The sequence below is a fragment of the Myxocyprinus asiaticus genome, chromosome 18 (genome assembly GCF_019703515.2).
Source record: "Myxocyprinus asiaticus isolate MX2 ecotype Aquarium Trade chromosome 18, UBuf_Myxa_2, whole genome shotgun sequence".
In the NCBI taxonomy this organism is placed as follows: domain Eukaryota; kingdom Metazoa; phylum Chordata; class Actinopteri; order Cypriniformes; family Catostomidae; genus Myxocyprinus; species Myxocyprinus asiaticus.
Genome location: NC_059361.1, coordinates 3,200,336 through 3,226,714, shown reverse-complemented (window position 1 = coordinate 3,226,714; position 26,379 = coordinate 3,200,336). Strand labels below are relative to the sequence as shown.

Here is a 26,379-nt window from a genome sequence, read left to right as displayed (position 1 = left end):
ATGTGACAAATAAGGATTATTGATATCGATGATATATTTGCTGGTGTAATAAAAATAATAAAAATACCCATCTCTGTGTACACAAATATACTATATTTAATATACCATAAAAACCATAAAACAAATGATTTTTAATGACAGAACAGCCCATAACAGCTGAAAATCATTTGGAATAGTTATCTATGATTTACTTAATAGGTTCCATTATATTTGACAATTTTTTCAGAGTATGTGATCATTTTTCAATTAGTAAACAGGTTGGGAATTAAGAAAAAATGAACAGGTCAAACACTTACCAGGAAAAATACTAAAATTGTTCCAAATGTGTTAGCAAATATGTCAGCTGCGACTTTTTTGTGTGTGACTTTAGCAAGCTGTGACCGTTAAAGGGATAGTTCACCCAAAAATAAAAATGTTCTAATCATTTCCTCACCCTCATGCCATCCATGCGTGACTTTCTTTCTTCAGCAGAACACAGACCAAGATTTTTATAAGAATATCTCAGCTCTGTAGGTCCATACAATGTAAGTGAAATGCAAATCTCCACTTTCACTTTCACATTCTTTCACATTTTGAAAGTGGAGACTTATAGTAAAAAAGGATTTAAATATTGATCTTTTTCTCATTGTATGCTGCCTTTATGTGACTTTTGGAGCTTCAAAGCTCTGGTTCCCATTCACTTGCATTGTATGGACCTACAGAGCTGAAATATTCTTCTAAAAATCTTCATTCATGTTCTGTAGAAGAAAGAAAGTCATACACATCTGGGATGGCATGAGGGTGAAGCAAATTATAAGATTTTCATTTTTGGGTGAACTATCACTTTAATATGCAACTCTTTCCCGCCAAAACTGTTGTTGTGATACAGTTCACAGTGTCAGTTATAGTTACCCATATTAATGATTATCACATATTATTTAATAGCTCTAAACAAATGTTGCAAATCTGCTACACCAGGTATCCGAGGCAAATACAGACAGTTTGCATACTTGGCACACTATGCATACTGCATACTACAGAAACAGTATGAGGAGTATGATACTTTGCCAGTGCGAACATACCCAGTCAGACTAATTCTGCCACACTGTGTTCATCTCACAGTGCCCTCTCCTGGTCACTCATGTCTCCACACTGAATGTAGGTCATATTCCCAGTTACCTCTCACTAATAGTGACTGTTTATACAGCTAAAATCAGTTAGGACACTCTTCAGTGCTCACACATCTATTTATAACATCACTTCTGCCTCCCTGAGGAGATGCTGGGAGATTTCTGACATCGTGCCCGCATCCCAGATTCAGCCAGCTGTGCCATGCAGCATGTGTGTGTGTGTGTGTGGATTACAGGATTACCATCCACTCCCTCTGGTGTCAAGTAAATCAGCAAGACGAAGATACAAAAAAGACGAAAAGAGATTTGTTTATTTTCATTCCTTGTGTCTCCCCCCTCAACTACAAAAATGAATCAGTTTTCAGCTCAGGTTCAAATCTCCACATCCCACTAAAATAAGTAACATCAGATTTTGATCACACATGATGGAGTGCACCTGCCCTATTAGCTCTTAGATCGGGAAAAGAGGATTATGGGTTGGGATTAAAAGGTTTTAATGACAAAGGCTGTGTCCTAACACACATCTCTCTGACCCGTCTGATGTCCGGGACAGATATGCACATATTCAATAGCTAATTTAAGTAAAAGCACTAATTTCCTTAAGACACAGGATGATTTCAGGTATCATTCATGTTCAAAGCATAAAAGTGCATGATGAGTATTCATTTATTTATTTAAAATATATCTAATTACAACAAACAGTATGTTTCGCGCTGTAGATTCAAAAGAACCGACTCATAAGAGTCATTCGTTCATGAATCGGATTACACTGGTCGCACAATATGTTTCACGCTGTAGATTCAAAAGAACCGACTCATAAGAGTCATTCGTTCATGAATCGGATTACACTGGTCGCACAATATGTTTCACGCTGTAGATTCAAAAGAACCGACTCATAAGAGTCATTCGTTCATGAATCGGATTACGCTGGTCGCACAATATGTTTCACGCTGTAGATTCAAAAGAACCGACTCATAAGAGTCATTCGTTCATGAATCGGATTACGCTGGTCGCACAATATGTTTTGCGCTGTAGATTCAAAAGAACCAACTCATAAGAGTCATTCGTTCATGAATCGGATTACGCTGGTCGCACAATATGTTTTGCGCTGTAGATTCAAAAGAACCAACTCATAAGAGTCATTCGTTCATGAATCGGATTACACTGGTCGCACAATATGTTTCGCGCTGTAGATTCAAAAGAACCGACTCATAAGAGTCATTCGTTCATGAATCGGATTACACTGGTCGCACAATATGTTTCGCGCTGTAGATTCAAAAGAACCGACTCATAAGAGTCATTCGTTCATGAATCGGATTACACTGGTCGCACAATATGTTTCGCGCTGTAGATTCGAAAGAACCGACTCATAAGAGTCATTCGTTCATGAATCGGATTACACTGGTCCGACTCATAAGAGTCATTCGTTCATGAATCGGATTACGCTGGTCCCACAATATGTTTCGCACTGTAGATTCGAAAGAACCGACTCATAAGAGTCATTCGTTCATGAATCGGATTACACTGGTCGCACAATATGTTTCGCGCTGTAGATTCGAAAGAACCGACTCATAAGAGTCATTCGTTCATGAATCGGATTACGCTGGTCGCACAATATGTTTTGCGCTGTAGATTCAAAAGAACCAACTCATAAGAGTCATTCGTTCATGAATCGGATTACACTGGTCGCACAATATGTTTCGCGCTGTAGATTCAAAAGAACCGACTCATAAGAGTCATTCGTTCATGAATCGGATTACACTGGTCCGACTCATAAGAGTCATTCGTTCATGAATCGGATTATGCTGGTCCCACAATATGTTTCGCGCTGTAGATTCGAAAGAACCGACTCATAAGAGTCATTCGTTCATGAATCGGATTACACTGGTCCGACTCATAAGAGTCATTCGTTCATGAATCGGATTACGCTGGTCCCACAATATGTTTCGCACTGTAGATTCGAAAGAACCGACTCATAAGAGTCATTCGTTCATGAATCGGATTACACTGGTCGCACAATATGTTTCGCGCTGTAGATTCGAAAGAACCGACTCATAAGAGTCATTCGTTCATGAATCGGATTACGCTGGTCGCACAATATGTTTCACGCTGTAGATTCAAAAGAACCGACTCATAAGAGTCATTCGTTCATGAATCGGATTACGCTGGTCGCACAATATGTTTTGCGCTGTAGATTCAAAAGAACCAACTCATAAGAGTCATTCGTTCATGAATCGGATTACGCTGGTCGCACAATATGTTTTGCGCTGTAGATTCAAAAGAACCGACTCATAAGAGTCATTCGTTCATGAATCGGATTACACTGGTCGCACAATATGTTTCGCGCTGTAGATTCAAAAGAACCGACTCATAAGAGTCATTCGTTCATGAATCGGATTACACTGGTCCGACTCATAAGAGTCATTCGTTCATGAATCGGATTACGCTGGTCCCACAATATGTTTCGCGCTGTAGATTCGAAAGAACCGACTCATAAGAGTCATTCGTTCATGAATCGGATTACACTGGTCCGACTCATAAGAGTCATTCGTTCATGAATCGGATTACGCTGGTCCCACAATATGTTTCGCACTGTAGATTCGAAAGAACCGACTCATAAGAGTCATTCGTTCATGAATCGGATTACACTGGTCGCACAATATGTTTCGCGCTGTAGATTCGAAAGAACCGACTCATAAGAGTCATTCGTTCATGAATCGGATTACGCTGGTCGCACAATATGTTTTGCGCTGTAGATTCAAAAGAACCAACTCATAAGAGTCATTCGTTCATGAATCGGATTACACTGGTCGCACAATATGTTTCGCGCTGTAGATTCAAAAGAACCGACTCATAAGAGTCATTCGTTCATGAATCGGATTACACTGGTCCGACTCATAAGAGTCATTCGTTCATGAATCGGATTATGCTGGTCCCACAATATGTTTCGCGCTGTAGATTCGAAAGAACCGACTCATAAGAGTCATTCGTTCATGAATCGGATTACACTGGTCCGACTCATAAGAGTCATTCGTTCATGAATCGGATTACGCTGGTCCCACAATATGTTTCGCACTGTAGATTCGAAAGAACCGACTCATAAGAGTCATTCGTTCATGAATCGGATTACGCTGGTCGCACAATATGTTTCGCGCTGTAGATTCAAAAGAACCGACTCATAAGAGTCATTCGTTCATGAATCGGATTACGCTGGTCGCACAATATGTTTCGCGCTGTAGATTCGAAAGAACCGACTCATAAGAGTCATTCGTTCATGAATCGGATTACACTGGTCGCACAATATGTTTCGCGCTGTAGATTCGAAAGAACCGACTCATAAGAGTCATTCGTTCATGAATCGGATTACACTGGTCGCACAATATGTTTCGTGCTGTAGATTCAAAAGAACCAACTATAAGAGTCATTCGTTCATGAATCGGATTACGCTGGTCGCACAATATGTTTCGCGCTGTAGATTCAAAAGAACCGACTCATAAGAGTCATTCTTTCATGAATCGGATTACACTGGTCGCACAATATGTTTCGCGCTGTAGATTCAAAAGAACCGACTCATAAGAGTCATTTGTTCATGAATCGGATTACACTGGTCGCACAATATGTTTCGCGCTGTAGATTCAAAAGAACCAACTCATAAGTGTCATTCGTTCATGAATCGGATTACACTGGTCGCACAATATGTTTCGCGCTGTAGATTCAAAAGAACCAACTCATAAGAGTCATTCGTTCATGAATCAGATTACACTGGTCGCACAATATGTTTCGCGCTGTAGATTCAAAAGAACCAACTCATAAGAGTCATTCGTTCATGAATCGAATTACACTGGTCCGACTCATAAGAGTCATTCGTTCATGAATCGGATTACGCTGGTCGCACAATATGTTTCACGCTGTAGATTCGAAAGAACCGACTCATAAGAGTCATTCGTTCATGAATCGGATTACGCTGGTCGCACAATATGTTTCGCGCTGTAGATTCGAAAGAACCGACTCATAAGAGTCATTCGTTCATGAATCGGATTACGCTGGTCGCACAATATGTTTCGCGCTGTAGATTCAAAAGAACCGACTCAGAAGAGTCATTCGTTCATGAATCGGATTACGCTGGTCGCACAATATGTTTCGCACTGTAGATTCAAAAGAACCGACTCATAAGAGTGATTTGTTCATGAATCGGATTACACTGGTCGCACAGTATGTTTCCCGCTGTAGATTCAAAAGAACCAACAGCGCGAGGTTCTCCGACTCAAGAACCGACTCATAAGAGTCATTTGTTCATGAATTGGATTACACTGGTCACACATTATGTTATAGTAGTGTAGTAGTGTTACAGTGACACTGAATGTTAGCGAAGGAAACACTGTCAGAGTATTTTAACACATTAAATGAGTCTGTACTGGTGGAAGAATGTACGTTTGAGAACCGCTAATAAAAAGTCATAAATATCATCCGGTTCTGGTATTTTTTTTTAAACATGGAACAAATTCTTGGATTCCAACCCACAAAAATAGTGATAGTGTTCACTATAATAACACATCCTTCAACTGTCCTGCATGTGAAATGCTGTTTGCGGCTCCCAGACATCTACAGAACTGGGGCAGTTGGGGCAGTTTAACATCCACATCTGGATCTGTGCTTTAGTACAGTACAGTATATTAACACACCAGTCAGGTCTCTGTCAAAGGAACCTGGATAGAGACATTCATAATTCTGTTTAATGAGAGTGACCCACATACAGCAACTCAGAAAACCTCACAAAAGCTTAAGACTTAATGAGTAATCAAGTGCATCTGGTCTTTTTTTGTTTTTGTTTTTTTTTGCTTTTGTTTGTGTATGCGCACCTTCATGTCCCTTCGAGCATTTCCAAGTCGTCCATGAATACATTCTACTATTTAAGGTACAAAAGATGGCACAGTCTGACACTATAACACACACAAACAAATACACAATTTCCTTCTCTTTGCTGTACTCCGTTTAACAGGACATCAGTCTCAGATGAGGGCCACTTAGACACACATACTCAAACAAACACACATCTACTCATCTTCTATACTGACCTACTTCTCATAAAAGAAAGGGTCGTTATATTTGACTTAATTCACAATCAGATCCACTGGAGAATCACAAGAGTATATCTCTGTCATTTCAGTCTGGAAATTCATTTGAAAATCTAATTAAAACTAATTAAACCCCCTTAACACCCCTTCTTTGGTGTTCTGATTATAAAACGTAGAGGTGTGCTATTACAATTCTAAGTGATCGAACTTGCATTTTCGCCAGCCTGACAATACAAGTTTGAAAGTATTCCATAGACTTGCATTGAATGAGGGGCCTAATCTGTATGGGGCCAAAATATCACAACTACGCCCTAGCAATGCCCTGGCAACCACCCAGAGCAACCACACGGCAATGCTCTAAAACCAGTCAGAGTTTTGCATGGGAAAACACCATTCGTATTTTATCCTGAAAATGTAAAAATGTTGTTTTAAAGTTCAGGCTGAACGGTAAAAAGATTAAAGTGTGAATCAGTGGTTCTCATTCAGGATGAAAAAGGCAGTCATTGTCCACTGGAGCTGACTCTCATTAAAAGCATTCATGCTACACAAATGCACAAAAAAGGGGTGAGAGACATTGAAAGAGACTTGAGAAAGAGAAAGAGAGAGAGAGAGCGAGAGAAGAAAAGAAAAGGTCTTCTTTTAGATAGCTGTCCTATTTATTCAGGCTAATGGCCACAGCGTTCCTAAGACCCTCCTTGCCGACTGCAGATAAGAAAACTATTGAGTTAACACACACACACACACACACACACACACACACACACACACACACACAGTAAGAAGGGCAGATTATGTTTTACATTTGAGTCAGATCAGTTGAGCAAGATTAATTCTGATGCATTTAGGCTACTTATTTATAAAATAAATAACAGCAAATGTCAGAGGATTATATTAGATTCTCAACTACTGACACACTATGCTCTTTTTGGCATACATGCATAAAAACAAAAAACAGAGAAAAAGAAAGAGCGAGAGAGAGAGAGAGAGAGAAAGAGAGAGAGAGAGAGAGAAAGAGAGAGAGGTTCTTTGTCCTATAGGTAAATGTTTAAATTACTCATCTGTCCAGTCGAGCAGAACACTATAAACATGTGGAACGCTCACAGAAGTGTCGTAGCTAAATTAAAATCACGTTGCACATGCAAACACAGGACATAGATCGTCCTAATTTACTAAACTGATTTTAAATGAAAATACACTATTATATACACATTAGCAAGGAAGCAACACAACAACCTTCTGTCACCAGACATTTCACAGCACATTATAGTCATATTACTGCAATGTCTTGGAAAATATGTTTTTCTAAAGCAGAAGAGATTGAGTGTTTACGGAATATAGAATTGTGAAACACCAGAGCATGGCATGCATGTTTTTAGGAGCTAAACATTTTATATTATTAACCTTTTAAGTTTGAAGCTCGAACAAAAAAACATTACCAAAATATGAATAACTACAGTCTTGACCAACACAAAATAGGTATCATTTAAAAGTTTAGAAGCTTTACTTTCCAATGCATGTAGGCATTATGACCAAAACTGAACAAGTGCTTTGAAATTTGGAGACAAATCAGAAATGTTTATAAAAATAGTTGCACTGTACATATTATTGCAATCAGTAAAAACATCAAACTCATCAAATAGCCATGTGTCATATGTTGTTGGAAAGCTCTCAAAGAGTAGAATACAACCTGATTATTAGTTTTACTCGTAGACAAAAATATAGTGAGTAATAGCTGAGTATATGTCTTTGACAATTATGTTGGTGTTGCTTATATGCCGTGTTTTCGCTTATAACTTCAGGAAACATAAATGGAACATAAAATATCACATAACATTACTTATCTTTCAAACGAGCCCACACACAAGGTAATCAGATGCATAGATCATTAGATAATCCACATGAAGCACAATGTTACATATGACCACCAGGAGATGGCGCCAAATACATGACACAGACTCAATGATGACTCAAATGGCACAGAATGAAACTCATTCTGTAAAATCTCATTACTAAAATCACATCTGCATGCTATGCAAACCTTTAGTCATTGTTGTGTTTGCATGTGTAATTAGTTCTTATGTACAATTATTACGTTTTATTTGTTTGGAGAGGCTTTTGGACAGATGGAGTCATTTTTGTACATTAGAATAAATTATTTTTATACTTCTATAACTTTTTATTACTTTTTATTCATATCAATGCAACAATTTTCTCAGTTACAGTTGACAAGTTTTTTATAATGTAAAATAAGAAAAAAAATAAAATAAAAAGTAATTTTTTTTTTTTTTTGTGATGTTTCAGTAGTTTCTTAGGCTGAGAGTTTCAGAATGTATCATAATCTATATCATTAAAAAAGTTGAAAAGTTTTCGTTACAATGATATCAAGCACTTGACCCTCCTCGTTTCTTTTGTCGAGTTATAAGCCTTTAATTTTGGGTATGCCACTGAAACAGGAAATCTTTAAAAACACCTTCAGAGCTTAAAGGGTTAAGCATCGCTATTATTATTGCACATACGTACTTAAAGGAATAGTTTACCCAAAAATTATAATTGTATCATCATTTGAATGACTTAATTTCTTCTGCGCAACACAAACAAAGATATTTTGATGGTGATATGAGGTGTTTTTGTCCATACGATGCAAGTCAATGGGGTCCAAAACATCCAAGCTCCAAAAAGGACATATAGGCAGCATAAAGGTAATCCATACGACTTGAGTGGTTTAATCCATGTCTTCTGATGCGATACGACTGCTTTGGGTGAGAAACAGACCTAAGCCTTACTCACTATAAACACTGACATCTGCATTCTCCATAAAGAAGCTTATTCACACTCTTCCTCACAAAGCACTATTTACAAACCAAACACTGTTGCCAGGTTTTCATGGCCATTTTGAAAATGCAGACATGAGTTAAAATGAGTCGCGAGTTGAGTTTCACTTTTAAAATACTTTTAAAATGTACCCCAGTCTGCTAAACATTGATGATAAACACTACAAAATGAAAATGCAATGTCTTACTGATGCATAATGATTCCGTGATTGAGGACCTAGCAACCGCACGCAGAATCAAAGCCTCGTTATGTTTTAATTGGGCCAGATGTCAAGATTTATAGGAAACAAGAACTTAAATTTTGGTCTGTTTCTCACCCAAAGTGATCGTATCATATCAGAAGACATGGATTAAAACACTTTATGGATTACATTTATTAGCATTTTTGTCCTTGAATCATCACATGGACCCTCAGTGCTGTCCCTCGCTGTAGACCTTTTGTTAACCATTTGGCCTTCCATTCATGAATCCAAACACTTCACACTAATCAACACAATGAAGACACACTAGAGTGCAGAACATGGAAGACTACATGCTGTGTGTATGTGACACCGAGAGGTATCTAATGATAAATGAGCAGTATTACTGAGGGCCTGACTCTGCCCCAATTCTGCGCCCTTAATCAAGGCACGGGAAAAACTATATTGAAATGAGGTGTGTGTGCAGTTTGAATGATGAAGTGGTTCCACTTATATCCATCTTACAAAATGTCACCACAAACCATCAGCCGTGGTTGACACTAACCTCTGCAGTGCACATGAACAAAATGAGGGTGAATACATGATGACAGAATTTTCATTTTTGAGTGAACTATTCCTTTAAAACTTCTAATGCAGCAGCAGGCCTCTTCAAGACAGGATGATGATGTCACTGAAGCGTTGCACACATACACATAAACGTTGTTGAACATATGATTAAAAGAGTGGCATCCAGCATGATGTGGCCCTTAAATCATCATCCCGCTGCGTAAAATTGCAGATCAGATGATGATGACATCCCATCAGCCAGGCTGTTTCTATGACAACTGCTGAAGTCACAGGGCTAAAGCGAGAGATATTGGTGAAGTGCTGCAGGTCTGACGCTTGATGAGGAAGATCACAAGAGTCCTAATGGAACAGAGGAAGGAGCCCCTGGCCTATTACTGCAAATCCAGTTTCTATTGTATGAGGAAAAACTCAAGGGGTTTGCACGGACACACACATTATTTCTGTCTGAGACTGCTCTCTAAACTCCCGCTGGCCATCTCCTCTCAGGAGATTTTAAAAGCATGGACATGTCGGGTAAATTGCTCTGATTCCATGCATCAATCAGAACCCTATCCCAGAATACCAGAGTCTGTCCGAGTGTGTGCCTGATCATTATTCAGATGATTATCACCACAACAGCACTGGCAAGGAAAGAAATGAAAAGGAAAGGAAAGAAGAAAGGAAAGAGGAAATGGGAGGGAAAGAAAAGAGAAAAGTAAAATAAAGGAAAGGAATGGAAAAGAAAAGAAAAAGGAAAAGAAAAATGAAAGGGAGGAAAAGAAAGGACAGGTAAAAAGAAAAGGAAAGAGGAAAGGGGAAGTAAAGGGGAAACCAAAAAGGGACAGACAGGAAAGAGCAAATAGGAGGGACAGGAATGGAAAAGAAAAGGAAAGGAAAGGAAAACAAAAGATAAGAAAAGGAAAAGAAAAAGGGAAAGAAAAACGAAAGGAAATGAAAGGAAAAATTAGAGGAAAGAAAAGGAAGGGAATGGAAAGGAAAGGATGGGAAAGGAAAAGAACAAGGAAAAGGAAATGGGAAAGAAAGGAAAGGGGAAACCAGAAATGAAAGAGGCAATGTGAGGGACAGGAAAATAAAAGTATAGGAAAGGAAAGGAAAGAAAAAAAGGAAAGGAAAACAAAAATAAGAAAAGAAAAAGGGAAAGAAAATGAAAGGAAAGGAAATGGAAGAGGAAATGGGAGGCAAAGGAAAAGAAAAAGAGAAGGAAAAAGAAAATAAAGGAAAGGGAAGAAAGGAAAGAGGAAATGGGAAGGAAAGGGGAAACAGGAAAGGGATGGAAAGGAAAGAGGTAATGGGAGGGACAAGAAAGGGAAAGTATAGAAAAGGAAAGAGGAAATAGGAAATAGGAAGGAAATAGGGAATGGGAAGGAAAGGGGAAACTGGAAAGGGACTGAAAGGAAAGGAAAATATAGGAAAGGAAAGGAAAGGAAAGGAAAGGGGACATGGGAAGGAAAAGGGAAACCGGAAACGAAAGAGGGAATGGAAGGGAAAGGAAAGAGGAAATGGGAGGGACAAGAAAGGAAAAGTATAGAAAAGGAAAGAGGAAATAGGAAGGAAATAGGGAATGGGAAGGAAAGGGGAAACAGGAAAGGGATGGAAAGGAAAGAGGAAATGGGAGGGACAAGAAAGGAAAAGTATAGAAAAGGAAAGAGGAAATAGGAAATAGGAAGGAAATAGGGAATGGGAAGGAAAGGGGAAACTGGAAAGGGACTGAAAGGAAAGGAAAATATAGGAAAGGAAAGGAAAGGAAAGGGGACATGGGAAGGAAAAGGGAAACCGGAAACGAAAGAGGGAATGGAAGGGAAAGGAAAGAGGAAATGGGAGGGACAAGAAAGGAAAAGTATAGAAAAGGAAAGAGGAAATAGGAAGGAAATGGGGAATGGGAAGGAAAGGGGAAACTGGAAAAGTATAGGAAAGGAAAGGAAAGGAAAGGAAAGGAAAGGAAAGGAAAGGAAAGGAAAGGAAAGGGGACATGGGAAGGAAAAGGGAAACCGGAAACGAAAGAGGAAATGGTAGGTAAAGGAAAGAGGAAATGGGAAGAAAAGGGAAAATGGAAAGGAACAAGAAAACGAGAGTGGAAGGATAGGAAAAGGAGATGGGGAGGAAAAGGAAAATGGAAAGGGAACAGAAAGGAAAGAGAAAGAGAAAATGGGAGGAAAAGAAAAGGGGAAAAAGTGAAGGCAAAGTAAAATAAAGGAAAGGAACAGAAAGGAAAAGGTGAGAGGAGGGGAGAGGAGAGGAGAGTTCCATGATTTATGAATGTCCGTGAGACTCATTAGCATGAGGACAAAAGCCATCTACAGAGGGACTGCCAACCGGGTCATGACCTCTGTGTGTCTCTCCTCGTCCGTACAGACTCTTACCCTTTCCTGCAGCATTCTCTCTCTCTCTCTCTCTCTCTCTCTTTCTCTGACACACAAAAACACAGTTTCACTGTCTCACTCTTGTCTCTCTGTCTGAGGAAATGACCATTTTCAAATCTAGCTGTTCACATTATGGTTGATTATGGAACTATTACAAACATATTCCTGTTTAATCACTTCAGAGCCTATCAAAGCAGATCAGTCACACATCATGAAGCAGTTTGATATCCATTCATGTCCCCAAATACATCACCTACTGATTATTCCTCAGTAATGAAAAAACTGAATTGAAATCCATTGTGATTATGCCTACTCCAAATCAATCATTACATCTTGCATATTTTCTGCTCCTGTTCTCTAAATCAAATGAGCACTCAATAAAATCATGGACCAACTAAAATGTTTATCTCTGCTATCTCTCAGACAATCACTTCCTCATTAAGTGTATCTAAACGAGCTGCTCACTGACCCTGATTACTATGACCAGTCAGATCACAAATCCATCACTGGAGCACTGACAGCTGGGAGATGAAGTCTACAATCCTGCTTCCAACATGGACACCACCTGCCCGTTACACTCCAATAGTTTGCTCTTTTATAGGAGGACCGAGGGGGGAGTGAGATATAATTTTGGTGATTTGGTTGAGTAACTTAATCAGCTGTTTCCTGACTCATGTTGAGGTTTTGCCTCCTGCTCTCCACTTTGACCTGGAATATTACGCCAGCTGCTTCCCTGTTAATTAACAGAGATGGGAAAGAAACAATGAGACAACAGAGAGAGAGAGAATGAGAGAGAGAGACATAGAGAGAGAGAGAGAGAAGGAGAGAGAGAGAGAGAGACAGAGAGAGAGAGAGAGAGAAAGGGAGAGGGGGTAGACAGACTGCAGTCTCTCTGGCCCAAACCTCTCTCTCCTTCTCTGTCTGTCTGTCTGTCTCTCTGGTCTTTGGTTTGGGGGTTTCTGTCTTAATGGGTCCATCTGTTAGTATTAGCATGGACAGCTGTAACGGTGCTTTCCACTGAGACACACACACTAATGATGCCACGTACACACATGTTTGGTGCCAGAGCAACAATCACACACATAAAAAAATAATAATAATCATAACAAAATCTCCATAAAACAATATGATTTCTGTTGTGACTGTCTGGGCTCAATGCCATTATTTCTCTGTTTTATTTGACAGTAGGGTTTTTCTTTAATTTTTGGGGGGGGTTGATTTTTATCAAAACCAACAGATTTCAACTTTTTATATTTTTGTTATATGAAGGTCTCATTAAAACTGAATTGGAAACATTTTACCATGCCTTCATCATTTATTTTTGGTACTTTTCAAATGCCTTTTATGTAGATTTTACTGCTTTAGTCTTGCCCCAGACTCAGACTTTCATTATTAATTAAAAATACAAATTATTACAATTTTAAAACTATAATAATCGAAAAAATTTAAACAATACAAAAATAAATAAATAAAAAACAAATACAACTTTTAATTTTCATCACACCAAACAATTTTGCCCCTAATGATTATTATTATTTTTTTTTAAAGTTAGCGAACTACCAAGTGGACAAAAGTGTCAGTGAAGAGTATGCTTGAGATGAAATATGAGACAAAACGTAATTTCCAGCACAGAATTCTATTGAACACAATACAGAATTTAAGATGCGCTGGAAATGACACTGTGGTGAAACTTTTCAAGACAAAGTTGAAGAAACCCCCATAAACAGATTGATTTTACTGCTTTTGTTTAATGTTTAATGCCTCTGGACACTATTCACTTTCATACAGAAAAACAAACAGTGTCAGCATTTTGCTAAACGTCTCCTTTTGTGTTCCATTAAGACACATAGAAAGTCATACAGGTCTGGAACTACAAGAAGGATGTTCAGGATTCTGTGCACATCTTTAACACACATCCCTCCAGTAAAACAAGTCTAATTACATGCATGCACACACAACTACACACACACTCCCTTCAATAGCTTTTGACACGTAATCCAAGATAACATCTGCTCATTGATCTACTCTGAGTCTAATGGAACTGATAGAAATCCCCTTGTCTATACTCTGACACATCAGTTAGAGCTTATGCACACAGAGTTCCTTATGAGGGTTTTTTTTTTGTGGTCTTTTTTACGATCCACTGACCTACATACATACATTAAGAGTCAGAAACACACACACACACACACACACACACACACACACACACACACACACACACACACACACACAGATATATAGAGAGAAATCAATAAATGTAGACATTATTTATGTGGATTATCAAACTACACACCTAGCACGTGTAACTTAACAATTTACCCATGGAGCCACATTGAGAGCCCCATATCTCTGGGATAAGGAGTTTTACAGTACATATGAGGGTTTACAACAGGAGTGAGTATATTCAGTATGTCTTATTTATGTAGATGTGATCTAACACACATTCTACTGTGTGCACATTACCACCATGTGTCTACAAACTTTCCAGAGTGGCTTTCTTAAACCCCAGCAGACCATGACTGAGGATAATGTAGTAGATTTCTGCTGTCTACTCATCTCGGACAAGAGTGCTGACAGCTCTTTAGCTCTCGCTCCCTCATCTCTGTTTTTTTTCATGCATGGCTAGACTTAACTCTGACAACTGCTGCCTCAGCACCACAGTACTTTGGTCGATCTAACTTTACACAGACGCACAGTCACACAGACACAGAGACAGACACACAGAGACACAGAGACACACACAAAGACACAGAGAGAGACACACAGAGACTCAGACACATAGAGACGCAGAGACACAGAGACACACAGACACACAGAGACACAGAGAGACACAGACACACAGAGACACAGAGACACACAGAGACACAGACACATAGAGACACACAGAGACACAGACACACAGAGACACAGAGAGACACAGAGACACAGACACACAGAGACACACAGAGACACAGACACACACAGAGACACACAGAGACACAGAGAGACACAGACACACAGACACACAGAGACACACAGAGACACAGAGACACAGACACACAGACACACAGAGACACACAGAGACACACAGAGACACAGACACATAGAGACACACAGAGACACAGAGACACACAGAGACACAGAGAGACACACAGAGACACAGACACACAGAGACACACAGCGACACAGACACATAGAGACACAGACACACAGACACACAGAGACACAGACACACACACAGACACACAGAGACACACAGAGACAGACACACACACAGACACACAGAGACACACAGAGACACAGACACACACAGAGACACACAGAGACACAGACACATAGAGACACACAGAGACACAGACACACAGAGACACAGAGAGACACAGAGACACAGACACACAGAGACACACAGCGACACAGACACATAGAGACACACTGAGACACAGACACACAGAGAGACACAGAGACACACAGACACACAGAGACACAGACACACACACAGACACACAGAGACACACAGAGACAGACACACACACAGACACACAGAGACACACAGAGACACAGACACACACAGAGACACACAGAGACACAGACACACACAGAGACACACAGAGACACACATACACACAGAGACACAGACACATACTGTAGAGACACACAGAGACACACACAGACACACAGACACAGAGATAGACACACAGAGATATACAAAGACAAAGACACAGACACACAGAGACATGGAGACACACAGAGACACACACAGACACACAGAGACACACAGAGACAGACACAGAGAGACACAGACACACAGACACACAGAGACACACAGACACACAGAGACACACAGAGACACACAGACACATAGAGACACACAGACACACAGAGACACACAGAGACACAGACACATAGAGACACACTGAGACACAGACACACAGAGAGACACAGAGACACACAGAGACACAGACACACACACAGACACACAGAGACACACAGAGACACAGACACACACACACAGACACACAGAGACACAGAGACACACAGAGACACAGACACATACTGTAGAGACACACAGAGACACACACAGACACACAGACACAGAGAGACACAGAGATAGACACACAGAGACACACACAGACAAAGACAGACACACAGAGACATGGAGACACACAGACACACAGAGACACACAGAGACAGACACACACACACACACACACAGACACGCGCACACACACAAAACACACACACACACACACACACACACACACACACACACACACACACTAATACCACTAACTGCAACAAAACTCATAATGTGTATCTTTAACTACACATTATCATATAAACAACCATCCAGTAATCATTCTGATTTTAGTGTCACAAGTCTTGAGTACACATAACACAGAAGCAGTTCATTACGGGACAGACATGATGAAATTAATAACTTGCGGTTCAATGCATTTTTCATTCACTAAAAAGAACTGGTTGATAAAAGTAATATGTTCAGGAGGTACATTAGATTCAAAAGAATCGGCTGAAAAGAGTCATTAGTTTGGGAATCGGACTATTCTGGTCGAGCTATAGATTCAAAAGAATCGGCTGATAAGAGTTGTTTGCGTGGGAATCAGACTACACTAGTCGTGCTGTGTGTTTTGCACTGTAGATTCAAAAGAATCAGCTCATAAGAGTCATTAGTTTGGGAATCGGACTATACTGGTCACACTGTAGATTCAAAAGAATCGGCTCATACGAGTCATTAGTTTGGGAATCAGACTATACTGGTCACACTGTAGATTCAAAAGAATCGGCTCATACGAGTCATTAGTTTGGGAATCAGACTATACTGGTCACACTGTAGATTCAAAAGAATCGGCTCATACGAGTCATTAGTTTGGGAATCAGACTATACTGGTCACACTGTAGATTCAAAAGAATCGGCTCATACGAGTCATTAGTTTGGGAATCAGACTATACTGGTCACACTGTAGATTCAAAAGAATCGGCTCATACGAGTCATTAGTTTGGGGATCGGACTACACTAGTCGTGCTGTGTGTTTTGTGCTGTAGATTCAAAAGAATCGGCTGATAAGAGTCGTTTGCTTGGGAATCAGACTAAACTGGTCATGCTGTCTGTTTCGCACTGTAGATTCAAAAGTTGCAGTTCCACAGAGTTGTGGCACAGGAATCAGAATATTTTACGACTGTGACCCAAACGCATTGGCGGAAAAAAAGAACCGTTAACAGAACCGAAATCACTAATTTCCAGTATTTTTATTTTTATATTTTTTTGAAAAGGGTTCCCAACCCTAGTATTAATGTACTAAATTCTAAAATTATAGATGATAGAATTTATAGAGAATAGAAAATATCATTACTTTATAAATCTAAATACAACAGAAGCCAATGGAAAGCCCCCACCATGACAACAAACAAACGTGCGAGTGTGCATGTATTCCTTTAGGCAAGTAAAATTGCCATTTAATTCTATTTCTAATCTTTCATTTCCACATGTATCCATACTGTACCCATGCATATTTATTAAGGCATTAAAGGTTGAGGTATCACAATGATGCCATCTGGACAGCTCGTGGCTGCATTACCTGTACCATTATTATTTCTATATACTCACACCTACATATAGTACAGTAGTACTGGAAACACATATGCACACACATTTTGAAGACCAGTATGTGTACTTGCACCTCTACACACATATTTTGAGAGCTAGACAGAAAGAGAGAGCGAGAGAGAGAGAGAGAGAGAGAGAGAGAGAGAGAGAGAGAGAGAGATGAGATTAAATGTCACAGGTTGACTCTTTCTATAAACACGGATCACTAGACACAAATGAAAATCTTTATCAATTCAATATGACTGTTTGCACTCAGATCTGTGCACGATGATCGACTGGTATTGTGTTTCAACTCTTTCTTTTTATCCTCAGGGCTTTGAACTGTTACACTGCATTTGCATTCAGACTCTGCTAGAGTTGTGCTTGACAATAATCCCTAGAAAATCACACACACACACACACACTGAAGTGTGCCAGGTCTGTCCTAGAATTCACCTCGACTTGCTGTTTTTTGCATCCACTACCACAGTGTCTCTCTCATTCAGAGGGAAGACCAAAAATACTTGGTTTAAAAATACTACCAATTCGAGAAGCTGCACACACTGGGCAATCTGTCAAAGGAAAGAAAGATCACAAACGAGATCTCTTAAATATCTCAAATGCTTCTCTTAAACAGCAATGAGAGTAAAGCAAATTGAGACCTTTCTTAAGTCCCACATGTGTCTCAAGATGTCAACAATGTCTCAAACTGAGCTCAGATACCAAATCATGCAATCAAGTCTCAATGAACTCAAGAGTGTAAAAGTCCCAAGTTGTTTCGAGCCAACTTGTAAGATTTCTTATGATTTCACCATCTCGTACCATGACTTGCCATGAGACAGGGTTGGGTAATACACAAACGCTTGGCATGGACGTAAGGGTGACCACCAGCTTTAAAAAAAAGAACTCTCAAAAATATCAAATGGACCAATCTCATCCTTTTAATCTGTGTGTCTCACTCTTACATTCAGCATCTTGCTGTCTCCAGGCAGAACGTGACATTAAACCCAAGTTTTCACCGGCACTCTCCCTCTCTGTCCATCTCTCGCTCTCATTCTATAGCATTCTTCCTGTATCCCCCAGCAACCAGAGCACTTACCCGTGTGCGCATGGGAGAAAGCAGCCCTTCCATGGCTTCTGTTCATTCCTTAGAATACCCACAATCCTTTCATGCTGCCATCATCGTTTCGGTAACGTATCCAACTCCCTCTACACTCACAGAGAAATGGGCGCTTCTCTGTGCACTCACACACACTCTTAGCAATGTCAGAGCAATCCCCTCCCCGGCAGGAAAGCCTGTGTGTGTGTGTGTGTGTGTGTGTAAGTCACATGTTTAAATGACCGTGGGAGTTTGCATTTGAGAAAAGGTAACTGCATCGTATGTTTGTGTAATTTATGTTTTGCCAGTATTGTGGCAATAAAAGAGCACACTTATAGAGCACACTTAGGGATGGGTAAAAATATTGATTTTCCGATTAACCTCTTCAACTCTGTGGACCTGTCGGCGAGTCCAAAGAGGGGGCGCTATATATCACGAAAAAAAGTTTACACTTAAAATGCTCAAGTCCCTGTTTACATAAGTCAGGCATATGTGGTAGCGTTTGAAAGCTTACAATCTGAACTTTTCATAGATACCCATGACTTATGCATTTATGTTACGTAAAACAACAAAATATGGCCTTAAAACATCCACGTCGCAAATAAGCGCCACCTAGTGGTTATGTGGTAGACATAATAATATGAATATAAAAGTCTTTAGCACAATCATATATCAAATGAAAGCTCTCATTCTCAGGAATGCGACTGTATAGTTTATTTTGTTGCACTAACAGCACAGTTTAAAAGATTTTCAAAAGAATCACAAAGTGAAATATTTATAAGACATCGAATATAAACGTCTCTTTAATGCACCGACAACCGCAGCTGTAAACCCCAAAACGATCTGCTTTTACCTTTAAAAAACGAGCCATTGTTTACTTGTCTGTAAGCATACTTGTTTGTTATATCTTAGATGTCCAGAACAAAATATGCAGTCCCGCAGGAAAAGCATGCTAAACAAATCATCAGAAATATATGTTATCGACTATTAATGATAAAATGTTATACGTACATCATCGTAAAGGGGATATCAACTTTCCAATGAGCTACTAGTCCACTCAGAGGCCGAGATATTCAGTGAAAAAAGTGTCATCATGACATCCTTATTAACGCAACGTGAAAAAGAAAAAAATATAATATTTGAATTTGAAGTATTTATATTATACATTTAAGTAGTACTCCCTTGGTACTACTTTTCATGTGTTACGGTAATGAGAATCAAGTAAAATGTCCGGATGTGTTACTGTAAAGATGATTGGGGTAAAATGTTCTTAAGTGTCCTGAAATAATGTCACAGTGCAGAAAAATCTTAATGTAGGCTTCATTTTCTTGTTTTATTCATTTGGGATTGAAAGTAAATAGTAGTTGTTCTGATCCCAGTTGTTAGCGGAGACAAAAGTGTCCTTATATTGCCAAGCAACATGATCTGCCTGTACTTTGCTTGATTTGAGAATGACTCATTCATTTCTTCTATTGCCCTTGTGCACAGAAACACTTCAAATCACTGCTGCACATATGAGGGAAGGATACTGTGGATTTGCTCTGGCTTGGAACTTCTCTACGGAGCATCACCTGTTCCAAAACCGTTCTAGGTACCTGTCTAGAAAGCAATTTAGGCATCATTTTGGCCAAATCTTAAGCCACCATTGCATGTTTGTTTTTTTTGTTTTTTTTTTTCACAGAGAAGACAACCCCAGAATGCGGAAAAATGATCCAAAAATAAATTGATGCACAAGTATACAATGTTTCAAATCAGTCAATTATCATGTTCCGTTTTGATTAGGACGATGCCTATGGGGAGTAGACGGCAAGGCAGCACCATTGGCTATGAAATCTGTCTCTCATTAACTCATTATTCTGACATCCTAACAAACATACGCTCATGCTCACTCTAAATTTCTCATCTCTTGTCCCTGGAGTCTCAACCCTGATTCTCAGTTATCTGGGAGATTTCCTCACTGTCACAAGCGTGATCTCTCAGAATCAATTATAATATTATGGTTTTAGTGTGAATAGAGATGTCTGTTGCTTCCCTGCCATAAACACTGGAAACATCTCTCTTAATTATGCCATTTTGACCTTTAGTGTAATACTTCAGTTGACTCAAAACTCTAAGATGCTTTTCTGGATTTTGTAAGCGTTATATGTTGATAGCAGTGTACTGTAAGTTATAAGGATATTTAAGTATGGGTCCCAGTTTATATTAGGTGTCTTTAATTTACTAACATTAAAATACATTACATATTCTAACAAGATTCATGTTTGCTGCTACTGAAGTTGAGATATGGGTAGGTTTAGGAGGAGCGTTAGGGGTAAGATTAGGGTTAGGGTAAGTAGGGCTGGGTATCGATACAGACGTCCTGATTCACAAGCTCTCGATTCGATACCAATTCATATGACTATATTTCAGTTATAATGTCCCTTTTGCTTACATATGAAATAAATTCTCTCCCAGATAATGCTGTTAATTATATGGGACATTCTAACTAGGTACATTATGAAAATATAAATTGTACTAATTATATTTTATTAATTTTTCATAATTGTTAGCTTTTTAAAAATGAACAAATCCATGTATGCAATCAATAAATGTGATAATATATTGCATATCTTATTTTTTTGTTACATGTTTATGGTTTAATTACATAATTTTTACTATTTACATGTACAACCCCAATTCCGAAAAAGTTGGGACAGTATGAAAAATGCTAATAAAAACAAAAAGGAGTGATTTTTAAATTATATTCACCCTTTGCTATATTGAAAGCACCACAACTAAACATTATATGATGTTTTACCTTTGTTTTTTTTGTTTTTTTAAATGTACAGTAATTTCAAATCAGATGATTACAACACACTCCAAAAAACGTTGGGACAGTCAAGTGTTTATTAACTTATTAAGCATTCGGGCACTGAAGACACAAGTTTGTTAAGTTTAAAAAGTGGAATTTTCCCTCATTCATCCATTATGCAGGTCTTCAGCTGCACAATTGTAAGGGGTCCTTGTTGCCGTATGGTGTACTTCATAATGCACCACACATTCTTAATTGCAGATGGTCAGGACTGCAGGCAGGCCAATCTAGCACCGGCATTCTCTGCTTATTTGGCCAGTATGTGGTTTCAAGTTGTCCTGCTGAAAATGCAGGGATGTCCCTGGAAAAGACGGTGCTAGATAGCAGTATATGCTGCTCCAAAATGTGTACATATCTGTCTGCATTCATGGTGCCCTCACAGATGTGCGAGTTACCCATGCCATGGGCACTGACACACCCCTGGCCCATACAGACACTGGCTTTGTACCTGATGCTGACAAAAGCTTGGATGGTCCTTTTCCTCTTTGGCCCGGAGAACACAACGGAAGTGTTTTTCAAAAACTATTTGAAATGTGGACTCATCGGACCAAAAAACACAGTTCCACTGTTCTACTTTCTATCTAAGATGAGACCGAGCCCAGAGAAGTCGGCAGCGCTTCGGGACAGTGATGATGTATGGCTTCTCCTTTACATAGTTAAGTCTTAACTTGCATCTATGGATGCAGCAGCGAGTGGTTTTGACTAACAAAGGTGTACTAAAGTAATCCCAAGACCATGTTCATGATATCCATTACAGATGAATGGTGTTTTTTTAAGACAGTGACGTCTGAGGGATCAGAGATCACACGCATTCAGAAATGGTTTTCGTCTTGCCCTTTACGCACCGAGATTTGTCCAGATTCCTTGAATTTTTTAATTATATTGTGCACTGTAGAGGGTGAAATGCCCAAAATCCTTCCAATTTGTCTTTTGGGGGAGATTGTTCTGTAAATGAGTGCACGTTAAATGTTTATCTCATCTGTCCTACACGTTATTATAATTAAATGTTTCTTTTTTGTTGTTTTTGATCAACTACTATCTGTGAACAACAGAAAGGGTATTAAAAGAAACATTATTAAATGACAAATGGGTTGCGTGGATCTCGCCTTTGCACACACATGGAAAAACATATACTCTCAATACACAGTGAAAGGATTTCGCTGCTAAATACTTCACCACTATTCTACACAATTATTGGTAAATGAAATCTTATTTACCAGCCAACTGCCAATATACATTTTAGTCGCATAGCATGAAATTTGGTCGTGTATGTAAGCGATTTCCTCTCATTGTAGTAGTGGGATTTGCATAGAATAAAAGATCGATCTTGGGATTTAAGAATCGATGTCAAGATCATTTAAACGAAGATCGTAATGCATCTGAAAATTTTAGATTTTAGGGTTAGGGGTAATAGTAACAGTTTAACTACAGATGATATTAAACGCAGGTACTTTAAATGTAAGTAGAATTCAACAACACGTATGTACATATTAAGTACATTAAATGCTTCAGTACATAGTAGTTAACCCTTATGTTATTTTCCGGTCATTTTGGGACGACATTTTTTCTTAAGATTTTTTTAACTTAAAGGTGCAGTAAGCGATTTCAGCCGTTCTACTTCTAAGAGACTGAGCCGTTGAATTAGCCACACCCCCTCTTTCCAAAATTCTGCACTTCAAGATACCAATGAACTTTATTGAGACCGATCAGAAAGGTTGTTAATAACAACAGCAGCAAAATAGCGCCCTCAGCTGACAACTGTTATGAACAACATGGCATAAAAATTGCATTATGCATCAATAATTCACTGAAACGAAAAACACTATGAGAACACGCAAAATGATTGACAGGTCGAAAGCGTCAGAGACCGTGGTCCACAGGCACATTTTTGTTTGCTGTTTACAAAGTCTAGAGCGGTCACAGAGACCGGTAAAATATTTCAGGACACTTATTTCATTAATATCTTTCAGGGAGTAGGACATTTTTTTTTTTGCATACTGTACCTTTCCACGAAAAAAAAACAAAAATCGCTTACAGCACCTGTAATCCAATTGGAATAAAATTCCTTGACTTTGTTCACATATGGTATCTGAAAACACACACAAAAAAGTTTCTTTACATTTTTTTTTGGGGGGGGGGGGGGGGGGGGTTTATTTCACCTTGTTACACTTGTTGTGTTCCCGGTCAAAAATGACCGGCCATTGGAAATGAATGGATTAGACTACAAAAAACAGAAATATGAAGTGTTCAGGAGCATCCCAATCCTTTAGATGAGCACATACGTGGATGTGTGTTTGCACAAAGTCTTCAGATATGTGCACACACACACACCACTCACACACACACACACACACACACACACACAAACACTGTGTTTAGGGCCCTTTAATGCATCGACTTTCCATGTACACTCTATGAGGAATATTTCAAGATCTACTTATCATATTATGTTGTGTTTGGGCTTGTTTGAATCAGGATAGTCTGCTGTAAGTTATGATATGTCATTGTTTATGTTATATATATGTTCCAGGAAGTAATAAGGACAAACGTGAAAAAAAGACACTCCTGTTTATCATATTTATGTGTGTCTGTAGGAAGTTCATACACTAAAACTCATGGCAGTTTGGCCTCTGTTTTTTATTATTTAATTATTATATATATTTTTTGTTTTCTGCAGGGAGTGCCTCCCACTGCCCCTCACACTAGGTATGAGCTCAGTTCAATTAATCTTTATATCAATAAAAATATAATGTATGGTCTATAATGTAGATGAATTCACTGGACTGTCCTTTTTTAAGCTTCATGCATCATGGTTACCATAGCAACTGTATCCAACTTGTACTGACTCCTCCAAACTCAAAGCACATGCTTTGTAGGTCCACTAAAACAATCCATGCGAAGAACTAAATTGTAGCCACATATACTGAGATTAAAACCTAGAAGAGGCCTCAGAACCGGTCGCATATGAAGAAGTGGAATGAACAAAGAAGTCATCTACTATGGCTAGCACCAATTTAGGGGCTGTTCACACACCGTTAGGAGTCTGCTAGGTGGATGTGGTGCACTGATGGCATGGCAAGGCCTTTCCACAAAATGACCTTTCAAAGCTGGTCTAGAGTGAATCAATGACATTTCTAGAGATCAAACTAATCTCTGTTCTTCAGCCGTCAAAACCCCTGCCATCACCACTCCTTCCTGACATTCTGTTTACATGATATGACCTCAGGACCGGCCGTTACAATTGCAGTTTTAATATGTGAGTGGGTGTGTTTAGCAAAAGCAGAGATTCATCAAGCAGTTAAAATGATGAGCACATGCACATGCACAACCACACACAACACAACTATCACCTTCCACTGTGTGCAATTATATGAGCAGTGCTGCCGGTAAAATGTTCTCTTCTGTTCTTGAAGTGATGCATAATGAAATGCAAACACAAGTGTACTACAGCAAAGTCCTTTTTTTTGTGCATGTCAACATTGGGTGGTAGACTCATTCCTCTTCATATAGCATAAGTGCTGCTAGGAAGTGTTAAACCACTGTGACAGATGATATAATTTTGCTTTCCAATGTCTAAAACATTTGACATCAAGTCACAAAAGATGAACCATTACATCATCATCAGTGGGTGACAAAGCAATGGGTTGAACATTGTGTCTCTGGTAAATATTGACTCTTGATATGCAGTTCCAGGCTGTAAAACACAGAGGAGTATAATTTTCTCTAAGTACGTCTGCTGTAGTCTTTCATTAGGATCTATAGAGTTTTAGGATCCTGCTAATGGCTCTGCGCCCCTGGAAACAACAAAGAAACAGGCTTCACAGTGGGACAGCTCTGGACTAATGCCTGTAATCATCAATTAGTCACCATTAATGTAACAAGCTAAAATGAACCAATTATGAATTCATCGGGCGGCCAATCGCTTTAAAGTGTTTTACCATCTCGGCTTCAGTTTAGGTATGTTAATTGGAGAAAGCGTAATTCATGTGCTCCTTCTACAAAAAGACGAGATTGGTAAGAATCAGTCAACATGTGCTTTTAAAAGATTAATGTCTGCTACATAACTTCCATCCTTACAAGTTACCATGGTATTACCAACGTTTTTTGGGAATGGAACTATGGTAATACCATTTTGGACATGGTACCATGTTTTATTAATATTTTGAAAATGCTTATCCTTCAGAACCTCAAAGTACAGTGATATAACCAACTGACACCATCTCTGTACCATCACACCATTAATGTTTTGCTCAAACCCCTAACCCTCAGTGTGAGCAATAGTAATAATGATGTAGCAAACATCTCGTTTAAATGTTTGTTTAAATGTAATTTGTGTCCATGTTGGTTTTTTAAACATTTCTGAAAATAATTTATCGCATTTTCTAAAAACAAAAAACAAAAAATGATTGAATGATTTTAAAAATGTCAAGTGGTGTAACAGTCAAGCAAGGTATTTAAATACTTTCCTTGCTCCTTGAATGCACATAAGTGTACATAACTTAATCTTTAATTTTGAGTGATGAATATCAATGTGTTTTTATGGTAACTCCATTTGACCTGGGCCTTTTGAAAAGAAATAAATAGGTGTGTGTGTGTGTGTGTGTGTGTGTGTGTGTGTGTGTATATATATGTGTATATATATATATATATATATATATATATATATATATATATATATATATATATATATATATATATATAAG

The 26,379-nt window shown here is 38.9% G+C and overlaps 1 protein-coding gene across 2 annotated transcripts in view; it reads right to left on the bottom strand.

Moving 5' to 3' along the window:
- The window catches only part of LOC127455875 (FERM domain-containing protein 4A-like), a 239,314-nt gene that overhangs the window by 170,618 nt on the left and 42,317 nt on the right, over positions 1–26,379 (bottom strand). The window contains exon 1 of one of the 2 annotated variants that reach the window (XM_051724023.1): positions 18,826–18,872. The exons of the other annotated variant lie outside the window; for it this stretch is intronic. Coding sequence (XP_051579983.1) covers positions 18,826–18,858 — 33 coding nt within the window. The 5' untranslated portion in view covers positions 18,859–18,872. Of the gene's footprint in view, positions 1–18,825; positions 18,873–26,379 lie in introns of those variants that run through there. 2 annotated transcript variants of the gene reach the window in all.